Source organism: Petaurus breviceps, unplaced genomic scaffold, assembly GCF_028583685.1.
Source record: "Petaurus breviceps papuanus isolate PSGF00001 unplaced genomic scaffold, PetGlider_PUasm1.0 81, whole genome shotgun sequence".
In the NCBI taxonomy this organism is placed as follows: domain Eukaryota; kingdom Metazoa; phylum Chordata; class Mammalia; order Diprotodontia; family Petauridae; genus Petaurus; species Petaurus breviceps.
In genome coordinates, this window is record NW_027186546.1 from 3,783,096 (window position 1) to 3,805,296 (window position 22,201).

The 22,201-nt window shown below is 35.5% G+C and overlaps 1 protein-coding gene across 4 annotated transcripts in view; it reads right to left on the reverse strand.

Annotated features, from left to right (window-relative positions):
• The window catches only part of LOC138176110 (branched-chain-amino-acid aminotransferase, cytosolic-like), a 261,292-nt gene that overhangs the window by 52,528 nt on the left and 186,563 nt on the right, over nucleotides 1-22,201 (reverse strand). For all 4 annotated transcript variants that reach the window (XM_069106853.1, XM_069106856.1, XM_069106855.1 and 1 more), the window contains 3 exons: nucleotides 14,114-14,314; nucleotides 8,453-8,563; nucleotides 3,944-4,063 (listed from right to left, as the gene is read on the reverse strand). In XM_069106853.1, coding sequence (XP_068962954.1) covers nucleotides 3,944-4,063; nucleotides 8,453-8,563; nucleotides 14,114-14,314 — 432 coding nt within the window. The remainder of the gene's footprint in view (nucleotides 1-3,943; nucleotides 4,064-8,452; nucleotides 8,564-14,113; nucleotides 14,315-22,201) is intronic.

The following is a 22,201-nucleotide window of genomic DNA, read 5'->3' on the forward strand; positions in this document are numbered from 1 at the left end:
TCTTTTAAAACTATTTAGGTAAAGCACCATTTTTTTTTTTACCTCTATAGATTGCTTTAAGGATCCAAACACATCAGGAATTTTAAGAGAAATTTTTTCTCCTTCTCACTTTGGGACATACAGAGTGCCAAATAAAGACTTTAAAGTGCATGAATGGGAAGCAATAGGTAATAAGCCTAGAAAGGTGGACTGACATTTGATTGTGCGGGGGCTTCAAATGCCCAACAAAGGAGTTAGTATTTTCCACTTGAGATAACATGGAACTGTATAAGTGCATAAGGCAAACCTGGCAGAACCAAGAGGGAAGTCACTCACACAGCCCCAAGAAAGCTCTTACCATGAACTCCTGAGGTGAAGACCCCAACTTATACTATACTAGATTTAGGTCCAGTCATGCCTTGTACCCCAGAAGTGAGATTGCTCACCCTCACTGCAATTAACATGACTAAGCTTCAGTTAACAGCCTACAAGCAAAAAGACCCAACTGCCCAGTGACAAATAGCTGAGTTACATGATAATAAATCAGAACTGGATTAATTCTTCTACAAGTTACAGGCTTTCTACAAAAGTGAAGGCCAAATGCAAAAGAGAAGGAAAGAAGAGGAAGAAAAGAAGTTCTCTGTTGACCCTATCTCTTATAAACAGAAAGGGGATTACAAAAAGGAGGCTTAATTAAAAAAAAGTTTTCAAAGAAAATTCACTAGAGAATGATAACAGAAATGAGATAACAAAAGAGAAAAAGAACCAATACACTGACTAAGCACTGTTGAGGAAAACAAGTAGTTTTGAAAAAAATCTTGGGAGAAACTTCTCAGAAAAATTCCTCTAACTCCCATGAATAACCATGGGACAACTACAAGAAGCCCCAGAATAGTTCAAAAAAAGAAATAAGGTTGGAGATTAGGAGAGATATCAAAGAAGAAACCAAAAAATCAAACAAAGCAAAAGAGAATTTAGGATATGCAACTGAGAAAAAAAATCTCCAAATCAATAGATGGTATGAAAAGAAAATAACAGATCTGGAACACAAAAATATAAATATTGGAGAAATGTTAAATTAAATAAAAGATAATAATAAGATTGGAAGACTACATGGGAGACATAAAAGCTGAGGAAATTGAGTATTAAGATAGGATAAGAAAAAAAGAAAGTAATATAGTAATTACAGGGGATATTAATGTTCTTCCTGAATGGGATAAACATTGGGTAAAAACCAAAATAAAGATATCTAATACAGTTAAATGTAAAGTTTGGCAATTAGATTTAAAAAAATCAAATTCTCAAGTACAGGCAATTCAAGTACAGGCATGGCTAGAATGGAGTTTAAATTAAAAAGAATGAGGAAGGGTGTGTGTGTGGGTTGTGTGTGTATGTGTTGAAACTCAACAAATAATATTTTAGAAATGGAAGTACATCCAGAGGAAAATGGCTCACGACAGTGAAGAATCTTGGAACCATGCCATATGACAATTAAGAGAACTAGGTTTATTTAATGTCTTTAAACTTGAAGGGAACTCATAGGTGATGGGGACTTCAGATATCTGAAAAGTTGTCACATGAAAAGATTATGTAATGTGTCTCAAAAGTCTTAGAGCAGTTTCAAGTTTTAATAAAGCATTCATATAAGTTTTGTTCAGCTTAACACTGGCTAATTCTACTAAGGCTAACAAATGAAAGTTTCTGAAAGAAAGATTTTACCTTAATAGAGGGAGAATTTCCTAACAAAGTTGACAAGAAGTGGGAAAGGATTGGATGTCTCATCAGGTAGTAAGTTTGTCATCTCTAGAGACTGTCTAGTGGAGGTTAGGTTATAACTTATCAGGGACTCTGTAGATAAAATGCATGCTATAGTACTTATATTTATATATTTATAGTATATAGTATATATATTATAGTATTGCATGGTATTCAGGGTCCCTTCCAACTCTAAGATTCAGAGAAAAAGGCAAGTTAGATGTTTAAACAGAAGGCATAATGGATATAGTACCAGATTTGGAGTAAAGAAAACCTAATAAAATCTTACCACACACAGCTACCAGCAAGGTGATCCTGGGCAAACTTAACATCTCTGAACCTGAGTTTTGGCCTATAAAATGTGAATAATAACACCTAACTCACAGAGGCACATCAAGTGAGATAATATGTGTAAAGCACTTGGCAAATTTTACATTAGTATATACACGTGAGCTATTATTATTATGCCTGACAAACAGTAGGTACTTAATAAATGCTTATTGACTACTTGATTATGATTGCTGCTACATTATAATTATAGTAGCACTGATAATTAAATAGTATATACTCAATATGGAGACAAAAATACACCGAAAAGGTTGTGACTGACAAAAAGGAAAAGACAGATTCATGAGGAAAAGTAGCAATTTTAGTGAAGCATTGGGATATATGCATTTGTTACACAATTCTATAGAGCTTTCTTTTTTAAAAGACAAAAAGAGATGTTTATGAAACACTTTGCTTTCAATAGTCTTGTGAATTATATCATGCAAGTATTGTTATCACCACTTCACAGATTAAGAAAATAAAAAGACCGATAGATGTCAAATATGTGCCATGGTCACACACCTATTAAGCACTGGGACACTTAACTGAAGAAAAGGGGAAGAATCAAAGAGTTTCTTCTTTGAGAGACAGATAAAAAAGGACAGATTTCGTTGGGGCAGCATATAGAAGATTAGGAAGATGTGTTAGCCAGAAAACGAGTAACTTTGTTGTCACCATGTTTAAATCAAGTCAGTAAGGGTCTGTCCAATCTTGTACTTCAACACAAATAGTAGCAATGGGGTGCTACTGCCACGAGTCCATTTTCCATTTTTATTAAAAAGTTTTCTTCTCCCTTGCCTTCTTACTGGCACTTACACAATTAAATTTCCTTCAATCCTACCTGACTTGTGTGACTTTTGAAAAGTAAGATAAAAATTCTGCACTAACAGTAGGTCATTAATTTTCAATGTCCCTGACAAGCTTTAATCATATTTTATTTGACATGGGAGTCTGGAGAGAACTAGAGTGATACCAGAAAAGTTTGGGGCAAACAACTGTGGACTGATACTCACGTACACCTTTTTCCTTTCCCACAGCTTCCCATCTTTTGTTTTAATATTGAGTGAAAATGATAAAACCATCAACAAGTAAAATCTGATTTTCTGAGATTCCTAAATTATACTATAAACACAAGAGCATGAAATGAATCATAATCACATGGCTAATTTTCAGCGTCTCACCACTTCTCCCAGCATGAGAAGAAAGACAGAGCTTCTAGCAAGCAAATGCAGGGTTGTTACACTGTGGGACAGGGAAGGGAGATGTATTACTTTTATCACAAAGATGTGTAAATAGCTATTGCATTATTCTATAAATTTAGTAAATAGTTCCAACAAACTTCTAGAATTGGTCAAGTTCTAAGTCTTTAAACTGCCTCAAGTGTGAATGATGCAGTAATCAGATCTAAAACTGAAAGCAACCTTTAAAGCCATCTTTACCAACTCTCGGTTTTACCCAGCTGCTGAGGCCAGCTACTTCCCTGGGGAAAGAGCGAGTAGCAACACATTTCCAAACTCTATAGAACTTACTCCCTGACCTGCAGGGCCCCAGTTCTTTCAGGTTCCTTTAGTTGATGTGTTCTACTACAGGGATTCCAGACAAAGAAGTTGGTACCAGTAGGTCTTGCAGTCTAAACTCACAGTTCCCTTGCGAAAAAGAATGATAATCTCTGAACAGCAGAGACCACAAAGGTACATTCACATAGGAGAAATAATTTCATATCTATTGCTATATAAATATAAAAACAAATATCTATTGACGGGATACTAAGGTGGTTATATATTTCAAATTATGAACTGGAACAAAAGACAAAAGTTTGATTGGGGTGGGGGGATAAAATTTACATATGCATACAAATATGCCCCAAGCACTCATAGCGTACCTCAGTTCCAATAAGAGTAGGGCGAACATAGAGGCTGGCTGATGTTGAGTATGGGACCCATTCCTGTTCCAATCTCACGAGTTCTTGTATGCACTTTAAAAGTTCTTTCTTGTCAAACTCCTAAAAGGATGGGAAACACAATAAGGTGACAGGAAAAAAAGGATCAGAATTTTCTCACAGGCTTTCAATTCAGAAAGGCATTATTAAGCCTTTGTATGTACTAGACATTGAACTAAATACTAGTGAGTATGAAAGACAAAACAACAACAAAACCAGTACCTGCCAATAAGGAGCTTACATTCAACTAGGAGAAACAGTCTGTATACACATAATAAAATATATATAAAAAATAAACATGGAATAACTGGGAGGAGTGGTTAGTACTACTAGGTTTGGGAAGAAATTATCTAAACTGTAGGATCCATATTCCTGACTCCAAGAAATTATATAAAATAATAATAATACCATAGACATATATAGCACTTTAAAAAAACCTTTTTTTTAAACAACTCTGCAAAATAGGTAATAAAAAATTTATTATTATTTCCCCATTTTATAAACTCTGGAACAGAGGCTCAAAGAGGCTGGTACGTGAAAGGCCTGGGAATCATGCTCAGAGACTTCAGACTTCTAATCCATGACCTTCCCAGGAGTTATTCACTTTTTTGCATGTCATGAACCTCTTGGGTATCTGGTGAAACCTATGAATCCCTCCTCAGAATAATGTTTTTAAAGGCATAAAATAAAATCACAAAGTACACCAATTATATTGATATGAGATTATCAAAATACTTAAAAAAAAAAAGGTTATGGCTTTACATTAAGAACTCCTGCCTTAGCCCACACTAGTTCCTTAATGAAAGAAGACAGAAATGCAAAAGCCCTAAACCATAAACAATATTTTCATGCTCTGTACTTTGGGCCTTAAAACCCAGGAAAAACTGCCTCTTTCCAACTGCCCATAGTAATGTTTAGTGCAATCACCCTGGCCTGGAATAGAACCCCCAAGTCAGCTCAGATATATGCTATCACCCTCCAGGTTCCCAGATGACAGCTACCTTGTGGAAGCATGATTTCACTTCTGTGGAAGGGCTGTAAGCTTTTAAATCATGCTTTAAGAGACTGTAATTATCTCTGCGAGGTGAATAAGCCTAAGAAACATGGACATTCCACAAAATAAAGATTTAAGACATTGAAAATGAATGACAAAGCAAGAACAAGTACATGCTAAAGAGAAGTCAAACAGAATTCCTGCACAGTTGGGTAATTATATATGCTCCAAGCTTGTATGTTATAATGACCATGTGACCTTAAAGAATTAAGGAACTGAGGCAGAGACTTGATATATAGCTCTCTGCCTGCAGCTTGGAATGCCAGACTCTACAGGCAGATTTTAGAGGGAAAATGTAACATAAGGAGAAACAAAACTAGTACCATCATAAGACGTTAGGATTTGACTAGTACTACCACAAGACATAAGACTTGAGAGAATTTCTCCCAGGAAAAAAAATCGGCAAACTTATATCCTTCACTTTCATGAGTCCTAACCCTTTAAGTCCCAAATCAGAAGAACATATCATGATTTTACTCCTTATAATCTGTCCTAATTATAGCCTGAATTTTAGCTGCAACTCAGAACTGTGAAATAAAAAATAGAATTCATTTAGTAGGAGACTATTGATAATCGATTTAAGGAATAGTCATTTATTGACCTGAGTATGCCCTTGTGCCTTCCTGAAAGCTGCAAAAAATATTTACTAATTAGAAAATTCATCGCATCAGAAAAATGAAATTAATCAATTCAAGTGTTTAGTTTAAACAAAAGTATTTTGTTGGTTACAAGTTAATGAACAAATGCATTTGCTTTAACATTGTTATACTAGTTCAATTTGGGGCTTTAGGGTATACTAAAAGATTATTAATATCTTGATTTAAAAAATTTTGCTTTGTAATATATCAACTCTGATTCAACGACTTAAGAATAAGAAGATTTTCTTTTCTACAGTAATTTGTAATCCTCCTCTTACCCTGTTCTGTTGGAAGATGCAAGTTTCCCCCCACACAAACCAGCAAGAACGTTAGCAATTTAGGGGTCAACCCTCTGTTCTCTCTCATTGCTGGCACACCTCAAGTTCTCAGCACAACACTTGTATCCTGGCTTCTACCAGAAAAATCATCATAATTTTTTGCTGCTATAACATATTTTCCACAAATCTTAAAACTATTTTCCCAAATAAGCCAACAAAAAATATCCTTTCCATGGATCTGAAACTATTTTACAGTCTCTTCTTTTAAGATGTATTCTCCTCCCTTCCCCTTTTCCTATTACTGTAGACTTATTTCTCTGTGTACATATTTCCTTCCAGTAGAATGTAAATACCTGGAGGGCAGGAACCACTTCATTTTTGTCTTTGCTGTACAAAGGGCCTGGCACTTTTTTTTTTTTTTGCTGATTTTACTAATGTAATTCTCCGCCTTGAAAATCCCTTCACCCATTCATACTGGCAACTACTCTGCATTATTTAGAGTTCAGAGAGTAGCCTGGAGTGCTGAGGTTAAAAGCACAGGGTCACAGTGGGCACTTAATAACTGGCTACTGAACTAAAAATGAGTAGAATAATTACCTGACACATAAAAACATACTTTTACAAAGATACCAACCAATTAACCAAGAAACACTCTTTATTAGACTTCTCCTATATGCCAGGCATTATGATACAATGCAAGGAATTTGAAACAGAAAGTGAAGTAATCTCTACTCTCATGGAGCTTATATTTTAACAGGCAATAAGTTATATACCAATGTACACAGAATAAGCATAAAAAGAATATGCATAACGTAGTGTATGGTGTCCAGAGTCCCATATAAGTTTACTATCCAATTCCAGGATACTGCCCAGAGCTCCTGAAGGCAAAGATTAGAAGCTGCTAAATGAAATTTTCTTCTTTGGTCCATCTACACTTTGGGTTTCTCAGGAAGTATACTGAGCTAAGTAAATCAGGGTTATGGATAGAACTTATTGATAAATCTAAGGAATTTTAAATTATAGGTAGCTGGTAGGAAAGGGATCTTCTCATTTCTCAATGAGAAGTGGAAATTCATTAAGGAAGACTACTACCTTAGATATGTTCAATATATTTTCTAACGAATTCAGCTTGCCAGTAAAGAATAGTCCAGGTTCCATTTTTAAATGTTTCTGTCTACATGGCTTTGAAAAAAAGTTTTAAAATAATTTAAACTTTTAACATGTTTATTAATGTGAACAGCAATCAATATACTGAAAAAGCAGTTACATTTCCTGAGCATCATTTTTTTCTTTTCAATACTATAAACATATTATAAGGACTTTTAGATTTAAATTTCTTATGTATGGATATAGTATGTTAGAGTTTGAAGGAAGCTTAGAGGTCATCTTTATTTTATTTATTTTAATTTTTTTTGCTTTTTTGGAGGGCAATTGGGGTTAAGTGACTTGCCCAAAGTCACACATCTAGTAAGTCAAGTGTCTGAGGCCAAATTTGAACTCAGGTCCTCCTGACTCCACCTAGCCTCCCCATATTTTTTTTACTTTTAAATGCCTTTATTTATGTATTTTTAAAATTATGTGTATATATAAGGCTAAATATTAATCCAAGATCAGCTATATCTATCAAGTGGTTGAGATGGGAAGTGAACATTCACTTTTTGACTTGCGGTCTGACTCTCCTCACTCACTCTCATGAATCCACACATATGCTAATCACTGAGAAAAAAGGATAAGATATCTGTGATTTCACTGGTGTAGGGAACTACCAAAAGAAGAAACCCACCCCAGCGCAAGTAACTATCTTCTCTGAAACTTCAGGTCTTATTAGCAAGCTGTCTAGATTCCAAGGTATCTTAAGGAACCCAGAGGACACATATATTGAGCATCCTTTTATTCCTCCTAATTCCCTTCTATTCATTATCATTCTAGATGAAAATCAATGTCTACCTGACATATCCTTCTGGCATGTCCATGTAATACTTTAGGCTGTGTAGGACTTTATTAGTTTTGTTTTATTTCTGCTGTTTTTTTAACTATCTTTCAAAACCTATAGGAAACATAAAAACTCTCACCAATTGTTTTACAGTTAAGAAAAATAGGAATTTTGACTATTACAAAAATATAAAGAAAGTTGCCCAAGGCATTAAGAGACTAAGTAACTTAGACTTGCTTAGAGTCACAGAAAATCATAACTTGAACCCATGTTTTCCTCCCTGTAAGGCTAATTTACATATCCACTAAACTACACTGTCTCTTATAATGCAATTACCAAATGGAATAAATTTACCTCCTGAAGGTTTTTAGCTGTCAGTTCTTGAGAAGAAAGCAGGCAAGAAATAACACCCAGACCAGAAACACAATTCATTTTGTTATTTCCCTAGTATGACTCATTTCATCCAAATTCATGGAAATTTATTTCAAATAGTGTACTAGCAACTCTCTAAATAAAAAGGAACATAAATAAACTGGTTGACTTACGTACAGGTAAAGTTATCCTTGCCGCAGATCGAAGCATCCTGTCCATGTTGAGGTCTGGTCGAAACAGACGGATTTTTTTATCTACTCCTCGGTATGCCTTCATTCCTTCAAATAACTGAAATTTAAAGACAATTGAAAATCTATTACCAGTGAAGATTATTAAAAAGAGCCCCTGATATCAAAAGACTGCCTTTTCTAGGTTTCATGTTTCCTTATGTATTTAAAGTTGCCTTTGTCTTAAAGAGAGAACAATTATATCTAAACATGTTGTTTTTCAGTCATTTCAATCATGGTCTATTCTTCATGACCTTATTTGGGGTTTTCTTGTCAAAGATACTGGAATGGGTTTGCCATTTCCTTTTCCAGCTTATTTCACAGATGAGGAAGAGAGACAAACAGGGTTAAGTGTCTTGCCTAGGTGAGATGAGGCTGGATCTGAAACTCAGACCTTCCTGACTCCACAAGCACACCATTCCAGGCTCCGCTCCCCAAATAGCCACCTACTATGTCTAAGTACAGTGTTAAGCAAAATCTTGCCAATAAAAACTGGCACAGAAAGAAGTCACTACTATTCCCATCAAATTCAAGGAGCTAAGTAGCTATTCTGCCACTTACCTGAGTTCTCTGTTTTTCCTTCATGTCTATTGATGCTTTCATACTGAAGATTTGTAGAGACAGTATAAGATTGAACATGCATTAAATGCCTGGTACATGACAGACCACAATGCTAGGTGGTAGAAAGATAGAGAAAACCAGACCCCAAGGAACAGAGAGGACCATTTAAAGGGTCCTTGGAGGTCCTCTAGTTCAAACCACTCACATTACAAATAAGGGAACTGAGGCCCAGAGAGTTTAAGTAACCTTGTCCAATGTCACAAATAATAAGGGTTTGAAGAAGGATTTGATTCAGGTTATCCTGACCCCAAGCCCAGAGTTCTGCCCATTATGTCATGCTAAGTCCATCCGTGAGTGAGTTTAATAAAGGCAAGAATGTGATATAACTTAAAATTTGGATATTCAGTCATAATTCTGATAAGGGAGAATATGCTAAAACTGTTGGCCAAAATGAAACTCAGACCTTTCATTTATCCTTGATATCTCTGCTCTGCCATTCTCACATACACTAAGTCTCTCATGTCTGTTCCTCTGCACTGGCTTTCTCACATTCTTGTATTTTACTCTCTCCTAATCTCTCTAGTTAACACTGTGGCTCTCAAGTCTCTACCAGTGTGTTTCCATTACACAAACTGCGACTCTCACGGTGATGACCTATTAGATCTTCAAATAACCATTTACTTAACACTCCAATAAAGAGAGAGAGTACACATATCTATTTATAGATACCATCTTTTGTGATACAATGTGACCCTCATGAACATGTTTACTCTACCAGTCAACCAAAGGATACATTAGTTCCAGCAAAAGACATTTAATCAAATAGTATAACAAAAGAAGTAACAAGAAGACTGCCTTGTGAACATGGGATATGCTCCCTTACTATACACACCATAGTAGGGGAGGTTACAAAGAGAAAACAGTAAACCAAGAAATACTGAGGACATATGCTTAAGAAGCACATGTGACCAAGAAACACACATGCAGTGGTTCGTGCCAGGAATATATTTGGCCAGGACAAATGTATAGAGAACACACACACAAAAGGACACATGGACAAGGAATTTGGGCTACCAGGGCAAATCGTATATATGATTGCTACAGATTGGTGACGTCCTCAGTAATATAATAGCACTACTCATAGAGTTGTTGTGGTTGTTTTCCCTGGGCAATGTGTCTTTAATAGTCATTGAATTCATCATCTCTTCTGGGCACTGATGTACTAGTGGATACTGGGCATTTCAACTAGCTTATAGCTTCTCTTTTTTTTTTTTAAAGCAATCGGGGTTAAGTAACTTGCTCAAGATTAGACGGCCAGTTATTTCTGGGTGTGGTGCTGAGTATCTGAGCCCAGATTTGATCCAGGTCATCCCGACGCTGGAGCCAGTGCTCTTACTGGCTGAGCCACCTGGCCGCCCCTAAGCAATTGGTATTAAGTAACTTGCTCAAGGTTACACAGCCAGGTGTTTCTGGGTGGATGCTAAGTGTCTGAGACCAGGATTCAATCTCCAGGTCATCCCAACACTGGAGCCGGTGCTCTTACTGGCTGAGCCACCTAGCCACCCCTAAGCAATCAGGGTTAAGTAACTTGCTCAAGATTACACAGCCAGGTGTTTCTGGGTGGGTGCTAAGTGTCTGAGCCCGGGATTCAATCTCCAGATCATCCCAACACTGGAGCCGGTGCTCTTACTCGCTGTGCTACCTGGCCGCCCCTATAGCTTCTCTTTATGAGCTTCTGAAATTACTTTTCTTCAGAGCTACCTACTAACCAGCTTGCTATGGCATAGTTACTCAAAATACCTCCCCAACTATGAGCCAACACTTTTAACTTGGGGTCTGGGAAACAAAAGCTAGGCAGAGAGAATGCTCTCAAGCTAAGTTCCCTTTTGATTGCCTGCCTTTTTGACATTCGGTGATATAATTTTAAAAAGAGAAGGGAAATGTTTTATGAGATCACAAGGCTTTTTTCTTTCTCTGGAATAAATATAGCTTACATTTAAGTGATGCTTTACAATTTATTTTATATATATTTACAAGACAGACTTGTAGCAAAGGACTCTTGTCGTGATGATTAGGTATTGTAGTGGGTCTGACTCACAAAAGAGCTATGAATACTCCTTTTAAAGAAGAAAAACTCCCTACCAACTGTAATTCAATAGAGAAGCAGCAAATGACAGTGGCAACTAATTGAGAGTAGAAGCTCATCAGAGCAAGCAACTCATAGGACAATATTAGCAGTTCTATGGGAAACCTATATGCACTAAATTAGGAGGCAAGGAAATGTTCCAACTTTCAAACAGTCATTGGTATATATGAAGTGTCCAGGTAACAAACATTCTCTTTGCCACTGGAATCCTAGGAATCTATGAAAAAGGTTTTTGTATATAAATAGGAAAAAGAGCTGTTTTTTTTCCCTATATAGTATATTTATGTGCATTCCAGTTTGGTCTTTGAGAGAACAAAGGCAAAGGTTTTGATCCAGAGAGATTTGAAACTAGATGCAGCTTTTTGGGAGCTATACTGAAAAGAACCCTAGCAATATATGGAATAGAATTTCTCTTTCTATCATTTCTTTCTTGTATTTGTTAATATTATGCAAATAGGTTAGTGATTATTGTAGATTTTTGCTTCCTGGCATTTTATTAAAACTATCAATTATTTCAACTAGTTTCTTCTCTGGGTTTTTCTAAGTAAACCATCTTCTGAAAAGAGGCATAATTTTTTCCTTCTCTTCTTCAATTCTTACCTTTAAAATTCTTTCTCTTTGTATATTGCTATAGATGGCATTTCTAATACTATGCCAAATACTAGTAGGGAAAGAGGGAATATTTACACTTTAATCAATAAGAATCTATTAAGTACCTACTATGTAAAGAAGGGCAAAAACAGTATCTGCTCTTAAAAAGTTCATAGACTAATGGTGGAAACAAACAAGATATATACAAAATATATTGGATATAAATTCAGAGGAAGGCATTAGCATTAAGGAGGATCATAAAAGAATTCTTACAGAAAGAAAGATTTTGTCTGAGATGTAAAGGAAGTTAGGAGTAAAGATAATGTGGGAGAGAATTCTAGTCATGGAGGACAGTCAATGACAGCACATGGCACATAGAAAATGCATGGAGTTGTGAAGTGGAATATCTTTTGTGAGGAAGCCAGTGTCCCATGGAGGGGAGTAAGGTATAAAATGACTGAAAAGGTAGGAAAGCACCAAGTTGTGAAAGACACTGAATACAAAACAGCTGATTTTATTTTGGATCCTGGAGGCAAAAGGGAGACATTTGAATTTATTAAGTAGGGGTTGTTTTTTGGAAGGTTGAGTAGAGGATGAACTGTACTGGTGAGACTTAAGGCAAGGAAAACAACCAGAAACCTATGGCAATAATATAAGCATGAGGTAATGAGGTAAAGCAAGGTAAAAGCAAAGTCAGAGGAAAGAAATGGGAGTATATGAGAGATGTTATAAAGGTAGAATCAACAGAATTTGGCAACAAATTATAAATTAGAGGTCAGAGAGAGAAGAATTCAGGATAACAGCTGGGTTGCAAGTCTGGATAACTGGGAAGGTGGTGATGCCATCAACAATAATAGGTAAGTTAGGAAGAGAAGAGGTTTTGGCGAGAAAAAATGAGTTCTGGTTTTGAACATGTTTATTTTAAAGTGTCCAAAGGACTCCCAGTTTGAGATATTAAATAGGAAGTTGGAGATGTGAAAATGGAAGGCAGTAAAAAGTATATTACTGGATATACAGATCTGACAATTATCAGGCAAGAGATGGTAAATGAATCCATGGGAGCTGAGAAGATCACCAAGTGAAATGGTACAAAGGGAAAAGAGAACAGGACTCAGAACAGAGCCCTGAGGGATACTCACAGTTAGTAGACATGACCTAGATGAAAACCCAACAAAGTAGATTGAGAAGGAACAGTCAGACAGGTAGGAGAACCAGAAAAGAACAGTGTCACTTTACAAAGAAAATTTCTATTAAAAGTCAAATTTTTAAAAGGAGTGGAGAATATTCTCTGTCTCTCTCTCTCTCTCTCTCTCTCTCTCTCTCTCTCTCTCTCTCTCTCTCTCTCTCTCTCTCTCTCTCTCTCTCTCTCTCTCTCTCTCTCTCTCTCTCTCTCAGTCTCTCTCTGTCTCTCTCTGTCTCTCTTTTTTGCTTTTTGGAGGGGGAAAGGCAGGGCAATTGGGATTAAGTGATTTGCCCAAGGTCACACAGCTAGTAAGTGTTAAGTGTCTGAGGCTGGAATTGAATCAGGTCCTCCTGACTCCAGGGCCAGTGCTCTATTCACTGCACCACCTAGCCATCCCAGAATATTTTATTTTTCAGTTGGCTGAAACTAAGTTGCCTTGTTTTAATTCTTTTTTTTGCCCCCTTGCCAAATAATTGGGACAAAATTTTCCTTAACCATTAGCAATTAATTATTTCAGAGGAGATAATATGTGAAAACATAACACACTCACACATACACATGTGCACACACATGCACATATGCACACACATACAGACACACAACTGTTTGCATGAGATGGGGAGAAGAAAAATTCCTTTCTCAAACCCTTATACTTATAGACTAATATACTTATGCCTGAAGAAAGACATTAAATTAAATGCCTCTTTTAACATTCATAACTATAAATGTTATTACTAGTCATAAAAGTAACCATCTCACTTTGAAATCCAGCCATATTATTTGACTCTGATTTTTCCACAGTAGTAACAAACTGAAAGGCTAAATGATATGTAAAATGTTAATTAGTCACTTTTGGTTAGATAAATTTCTCTAAGAAATTACCTTTCTATTTGCTTTCAATTATTCTTTCAGTCCCCCTTTATAAACTATACAATTATCTAAAGAATATATTGTGACCTCCTCTTTAATCTGTAAAAAAAGACTAAAGTATAAGAAATTTTCCCAAGGAACATAAGATAAAAATGAGAATTTATTTAAAAAGCCTATTGCACAAAAGCTATTTTAGGATATGCTTGCAATGCATCGAAAATAAAGTTAAATATACATGTTATAGGGAATATATTACTTACTTCCACTGCATAGTGAAGGACTGATGAGCCAGGATGTAAAGACAGGTTCTCAAGAGGTTTAATACGAGGCTTTTCCCATCCAAAATTCAAAGACCATTCCACTGTCAACATGTGATCCGTGAAAACAGTCCCAAATACAAGGTTTTCTGGGTCTGGTTTTTCTTTTAAAATGGTGGCCGGTGTGATGATTAGGTCTTTAGCCTAAAAGAAAAAATAAATAATTTAGGTTTTTAGCATCATCAGCATCTAATAGAATTCGCTTAAAAAATCCACCAGATATGTACCTAGTCTTGGCAAATTTGATACTTTAAAAGATAAAGGAGAGTTCACAATCCAGCTGAGGGATAAAACAGATATGTAGATGATACAATATAAATGATAGTATGTATGGATTCATATAAAGTTCTACTTCAGTGCATCATCATAAGGGAAAAAACATTCCAGAAGAGTCTAAATTGTGGTTTTTAAATTATCTAATTAAATATCTAATTTAAATTATCTAAATAATGATTTTTCAATCCACCACAATTTGAGAAGGGGTACAATCTGCATCACTAAAGGAGGTGACCTCAACAATAAAATTATGGCTATTGAGTAAAATAGTAAGAGAAAACTGAGTCTGCTTTCTGAAGACAATCCTAAATAAGTATATACAGGCTTTTAAATACTTTTAAATTCCCATAGAAAGAGAAAGGAGGGAGGGAGGGAGGGAAGGAAGGAAGGAAGGAAGGAAGGAAGGAAGGAAGGAAGGAAGGAAGGAAGGAAGGAAGGAAGGAAGGAAGGAAGGAAGGAATTGGACATTTATTAAGTGACTTCTATATGTCAGGTACCATGTTAAGCACTTTAAAAATATTATCTCATTTGATCCTCACAACAACCCTTGAAGATAGGTGCCATTATTTTCCCCATTTTGCAGTTGAGAAAGACAAAGTTAAATGATTTGTCCAGGTTCACACAATTAGTGTTTGAGATTAGATTTGAATTCATATGACTCCATGTCCAGAATTCTATTCACTGAGCCACTTAGATGCTAACTAAAGCAGCTGAATAACAGAAATTGTAAGCTAAATGGAAAGGTGGTTCTCAAATTCTACCTGGAGAGACAAACAAGAGAATTGATAGAGTTGGTTTTATCAACCCACAAAACAACAAGAAACATTATTTGAATGGGCCAGTTGGTCATCTTGTATTATAGTACTATATATGTTCTATATATGTATATAGTACATGTATATGAGTACATAATATATGCCTATATATTATATATACTATATATACTACATTATTATGTATATTGTATATATACTACTTATATAGTACATATATATGAGTACCTAAGTACTTTTTTTTAAGACCACCATGAAATTACAAAGTTATGCAATTATCTGATGCAGAAGATAAAGACAAAGAGAAATGTCACTGAAGAACTTGATTTGACCCTCCAAACCAAATTGATCAGCCAACAAACAAATTAATTTAGCATCTGACATATATAAGAACCTATAGTAGGCACTAGGAGTGCAAGGACAAAAATGGAATAGGCCCTGTCCTCAAGGAGCTTCCATTCTATCATTGGAGATATAACATTCTAAATACAAGTACACAGTCTACACAAAGTAAATACAAGGTAATTTTGAGAGAAAAGCACTAGCAGCTGGAGAAGTTAGGAAAGGTTATAAGTAGATAGTTGCAATTGAACTAAACTTTGAAGAAAACTAGGGGTTCTAAGATGCAGAGAAGAGAGAATGAATTACAGGCATGGGGCCTCCAAGATCAAATATAAATGCCTTCATTTGATATTTTCTTTTCTTTCATTTGATATTTAGAATTCTCCATAACCTAGCTCCTTATCAACTTCATTATCCTCCACATATTCTCCTGGATATTCCAGCAACACTCTGTTAGAGAGGGAAGAGAGCTACACAGCTCCTGAGGAATCACTTGTAGGGAGAGTATTTGGGAGAACATTAATCTGTAGAGGATTCACCTAATCGGTTGCAGCCAGAACCTAGGACATGTAGGTCCTTAATGAATGCTTATTGAATTGGATTGGATTGCATGGTATTGGTCTCAATTAGCATTGCCAAAAAAAAAGCTATAAAATCTTTGAGTTCTGTAAGTCTATTATCTGAGAACCTACCTATCTAAGATCATGGTAGGCTGTTAAGTATGCTGCTAACTACTGAAAAGAACACTGAATTCAAACTCAAGAGATCTGGGCTGGAGTCCTACCTCTGCCATTTATTAACTCTGTGACCTTGGGCAAGATAAGTAACCTGTGTCTCAGTTTCCTGATCTATAGAAATGGGGTTAATAATACCTGTAGTCAGTCAATAAGCATCACTTTGCATCAGTTCATACAGGTCTTTCCATGTTTTTTTTTTTTTCTGAAGGCACCATCCCCATCATTTCATATCACACAATAGTACTCTCTCACAATCATATGAAACAACTTATTCAGCCATTCCCCAAGCATCCATCCCCTCAATTTCTAATTCTTTTTCACAACAAAAAGCACTGCTATAAATATTTTTGTACATATTGGTTCTTTTCATTATTTTTTAAATCTCTGAGATACAAACCTAAGTAGTGGTATTGCCAAGTCAAAGGGTATGCAGTTTTACAGTCCTTTGGGCAAAGTTCCAAATTGCCCTCCAGAACGACTAGATCAGTCCACAACTTCACCAACAGTGCCATTGGTGTCCCAATTTTCCCATAATCCCTCCAACATTTGCATTTTTCTTTCCTGTCACAGCCAATCTGACAGGTGTGAGGTGCTACTTCAGAGCTGTTTTAATTTGCATTATTCTAATCAGTAGTAATTTAGAACATTTTTTATGTCTAAACATAGCTTTAATTTTTTTCATCCAAAACCTGCCTATTCATATTCTGACCATTTATTAAAAGCAGAATGACTTCTATTCTTATATATTTGACTCAGTTCTCTATATATTTGAGAAATAAATCCTTTATTTGAGATACTTGTGAAAAATTTTCCCAGTTTTCTGCTTTCCTTCTAATCCTGACTGCATTGGTTTTGTGTGTGCATTATTCTTTTAATTTAATGTAATCAAAATTATACATTTTTCATACCATAATGCTCTCCATCTTGTTTGGTCATAAATTCTTCCCTTATCCATAGATCTGACAGTTAAACTATCCCATGCTCCCCTAATTTGCTTATGATATCATCCTTTATGTCTAAATCCCTTTATACCATTTTGACCTTATCTTGGTATACAGTGTGAAATGTTGGCATATACCTGATTTCTGCCAGACTTTTCCAGTGTTCTCAGCAGTTTTTGCCAAATAGTGAATTCTGGTCCCAAAAGCTTGGATCTTTTGAGTTTAACACTAGATCAACTATAGTCATTGACTACGATAATTGTGTAGCTAATCTATTCCACTGATATACCACTCTTTTTCTTAGCCAGTACCAGATTGTTTTGATAAATATTGCTTTGTGATACAGTTTGAGATCTGGTAGGGCCAGGCCACCTTCCTTCATTTTTTTACATTGATTCCTTTAATATCCTTGATTCTTCTGCTCTTCCAGATTAATTTTGTTATTATTTTCTTGTGGCTCTATAAAATTATTTTTGATAATCTGGTTGGTATAATGCTGAATAAGTAAATTAATTTAAATAGAATTATCATTTTATTGGCTCAGTCTACCCATAAGCAATTAATATTTTTCCAATTGTTCATATCTGACATTATTTGTGTGAAAATTGTTTTGTAATTGTTTTCCTGCATTTGTTTTTGCAGGTAAACTCCCAAGTATTTCATATTATCTATAGCCATTTTAAAAGGAATTTCTCTATCTCTTGCTGCTTGTTTTTGTTGGCAATACAGAGAAATGCAGATGATTTATGTGGGTTTATTTTGTATCCTGCAACATTGCTGAAGTTCTTGATTATTTTAACTAGTTTTTTACTTGATTCTCTAGGATTCTCCAAGTATACATATATCATATCATCTGCAGACAGATAGTTTTGATTCTTCATTAACTATTTTAATTACTTCATTTCTTTTTCTTCTCTTATTGTTATAACTGGCATTTCTAGTACAAAATTGAACAGGGGTGATAATGGGAATCCTTGATTCACCTTGATCTTATTGAGGTTTCCAGCTTATCTCATAACAAATAATGCTTGCTGATGGTTTTGGTAGATATTACTTATCATTTTAAGGAAAGCTCCATTCATGCCTGTGCTTTCTAGTGTTTTTAAGAGGAATGGGTGCTATAGTTTGTCAAAAAGCTTTTTCTATATCTATTGAGATAATCATATGGCTTCTGTCAGTTTTGTTATTGATATGGTCAATTATGCTGATACTTTTCCTAATACTGAACTGGCTCAACTTTCCTAGTGTAAATCCACCTGATTAGAATGCATGATTTTTGAGATATAGTGGGTGGCTAGGTGGCACAGTGAATAGAGCACTGGCCCTGGAAGCAGGAGGACCTGAGTTCAAATCCAGACTCAGATACTTAACACTTACTAGCCATGTGACCTCGGGCAAGTCACTTAATCCCAATTGCCCTTCAAAAAGCCAAAAAACAAAAAGTACTCTCCTTGCTACTATTTTATTTAAAATTTTTTCATCAATATTCAATAGGGAAATTGTACTGTACTTTTCTTTCTCTGTCCTCTTCCTGGTTTAGGTATCATCACCACATATATATCATAAATGGAATTTGGAAGGATTCTTTCTTTACCTATTTTCCCAAATAGTTTATATAGCATTAGAATTAATTTTTTTTTAATATTTGGTAGAATTCACTTATGAATCCATCTGGTCCTAGTAATTTTTTCTTAGGGAGTTCATTGATGGCCTACTCAATTTCTATTTCTAAGAAATATTTAAGCATTTTAATTCCTCTTCTGTTAATCTAGGCAATTTACATTTTTGTAAATATTCATCCATTTCACTTCAGATTGTCAGATTCATTGGAATATAATTGGGCAAAATAGCTAATGATTTTTTTAAAGTCCTCTTCATTGGTGAATTCATCCTTTTCATTTTTTGATACTGGTTGTTTTTTTTTAATCAAATGAAAAAATGATCTCTATTTTATTGTTTTTTTTTTCATAAAACCAGTTATTGAGTAGTTGAATGGTTTTCTTATTTCATATTACTTACTTTCCTTTGATTTATAGGATTTCCAATTTGATGTTTTATTGGTGACTTTTAATTTGTTTTTCTAGTTTTTTTTGTCATGTTCCCAATTTATAGAGCTACTCTTGCTCAATTTTATTCATATAAGCAATTAGAGATACAAATTTTCCCCTAAGCACTGCTTTGGCTACATCTGATAAACGTCGGCATGTTGTCTCATTGTTCTCATTCCCTTTAATGAAATGATCATTGTTGTGATTTGTACTTTGATCTATGCATTTTTAGGATTAGATTACTATTTAGTTTCCAATCAATTTTAATCCATTTTTCCACATTCCTTTATTGAATGTAGTTTTTACTGCATTATGTTCTAAAAAGGATACATTTTACATTTAAGTTTTTCTGCATTTGTTAGGAAGTTTTTATATCCTAATACATGGTCAATTTTTGTTTAGGTGCCATATAACACTGAGAAAAATATATATATTCCTTTTTATTTCCTCCCAATTTTTCCAAGTCTATCATATCTAACATTTCTAAAATTCTATTCATCTCCTTAACTTCTTTCTTGTATACTTTGTAGTTAGATTTATCTAGTTTTGAGAGAGAGAAATTGAAGCCCCCCATTATTATACTTTTATTTTCTATTTCCTCCTATAACTGATCTTAACTTTTCCTTTAAAAATTTGGATGCTTCAGAAAAAAAAGGACTATAGTCTGAGTGCAAATCAAAGCATACTATTTGCCCTTTTTTTGTGTTATTTTTCTTTCTCATGGTCCCTCCCATTGGTTCTAATTCTTCACAACATGACTATAAGAATATATATTAATATGAATGTATAATGTACAGCCTATATCAGACTGCATGGGTGGGGGAAGGGGAGAAAATCTAGAACTCAAAATCTTATGGAAGTGAATGTTGAAAACTAAAAATAAATAAATTAGAAAATAAAAATTTATCTCCCCCCATTTCCCCCCCAAAAAAAAGAATTTAGGTGTTACTCCATTTGCTCCATATATCTTTAGTATTCATTTTACTTAATTTTCTTTTGTTGCCTTTAGCAAAATATAGTTTCCCTGGTTACCTCATTTAGTTAAATCTATTTATGCTTTTGCTTTTTCTGAGATCATGATTGCTATCCCTCTTTTCCTTCAGATGAAACATAATAGATTCTGCTCCATACCTTTACCTTTACTCTGTGTGTTTCTCTTCCTCAAGTTTCTTATAAACAACATATTGTAGAATTCTGGTTTTTAATCCACTTTCATATCCACTTCTGTTTTTATGAGTTCATCCTATTCACATTCACAATTATGATTATTATTTATTTCCCTCCATTCTATTTTTCCCCTACTTCTCTCTCTCTCCTTTCACCCTGTCCAACTTCAAAAGTGTTTTGCTGGGGCAGCCAGGTAGCACAGTGAGTAAGAGCACCGGCCCCAGTGTCGGGATGACCTGAGGATCGAATCCGGGCTCAGATACTTAGCACCACACCCAGAAATAACTGGCCATGTAACCTTAAGCAAGTTACTTAACCCCAATTACTTTTTTTAAAAAAAAGTGTTTTGCTTCTGAACACCACCTCCCCTAATCTTCCCACTCTTCTATGAGCCCCCCTTTTATCCCCCTTCCCTCTTACTTCCCTGTAAATTAAGATAGACTTCTATACCCAAATGAGTGTGTCTATTATTTCCTTTTTGAGCCAATTTTGATGAGAGTAAGATTCAGGTGTTGTCCACTAGCCCCCATCTTCCGCTCAACTGTAAAAGTTCTTTTGCACCTCTTTTACACAAAATAATTTACTGATTCTACTTCTTCCTTCCCTCTTCTCTCATCACATCCCTCTTTCTCATATCTTAATTTACTTTTTTGGACATCATCCCATCATAGTCCATTCACATCCATCCCCTCTTTCTATATATACCTCTAACTGCCCTAACAATGAGAAAGTTCTTAGAATTTATAGTATTATCTTCCCATGTAGGAATGAAAAGAGTTTAGCTTCATTGAATCCCTTTATGACTTCTCTTTCATTTTTACCTTTTTATGTTTCTTTTGAGTCTTGTGTTCGAGTGTTAAATTTTCCATCCAGCTCTGGTCTTTTCATCAAGAATGCCTCAAAAGGGGTGGCTAGGTGGCATAGTGAATAGAGCACCAGTCCTGGAGTTAGGAGGACTCAACTTCAAATCTGGCCTCAGAAACTTAACATTTACTGGCTGTGTAACCTTGGACAAGTCACTTAACCCCAGTTACCCTTCCTTTCCTTCTTCCCCTCCCCCCCCACAAAAAAAAAGAATGCCTGAAAAGTCCTCCATTTCATTAAATAACCATTTCCCCCCCAAAGGATTATACTCAGTTTTGCTGAATAGGTTATTCTTGGTTGTAATCCTAGCTCCTTTGTCCTCTGTAATATCATACCTCCAATTCTTTAATGTGAAGCTGCTAAATTTTGTGTTACCCTGACTGTGGCTCCATGATAGTTGAATTGTTTCTTTCTGGCTGCTTACAATATTTTCTCCTTGACCTGGAAGCTCTGGAAGTTAGTTATACTACTCCTGAGTTTTCATTTTGGGATCTTTTTCAAGAGTTGATTTGTGGATTCTTTCAATTTCTATTTTATCCTCTAGTTCTAGAATATCAAAACAGTTTTCATTGAGAATTTCTTGAAATAATTTCTTTTTGGCAGACGCAGGCCGGGAAGGCACAGAGCGCGGCACAGCAGATGCAGGCCAGAAAGGCGCAGCGTGGCCAGCAGATGCAGGCCAGGAAGGGGCCTGATCAACTCTGAGAGCAAGTCTTCCCACCAACCACAAGGTCCACTACCAGGCCTATCACCAAAGGTCTGGGACTGAAAAGAGCAAGGTAAGAAGCAAATACAGGGGCCCCTGTACTGGACAGCAAACACTCCTGGGGCTACCACTTCATAGCCCAGAAATTTTTTTTAAAAAGCCCCTTTCGGGACCTCC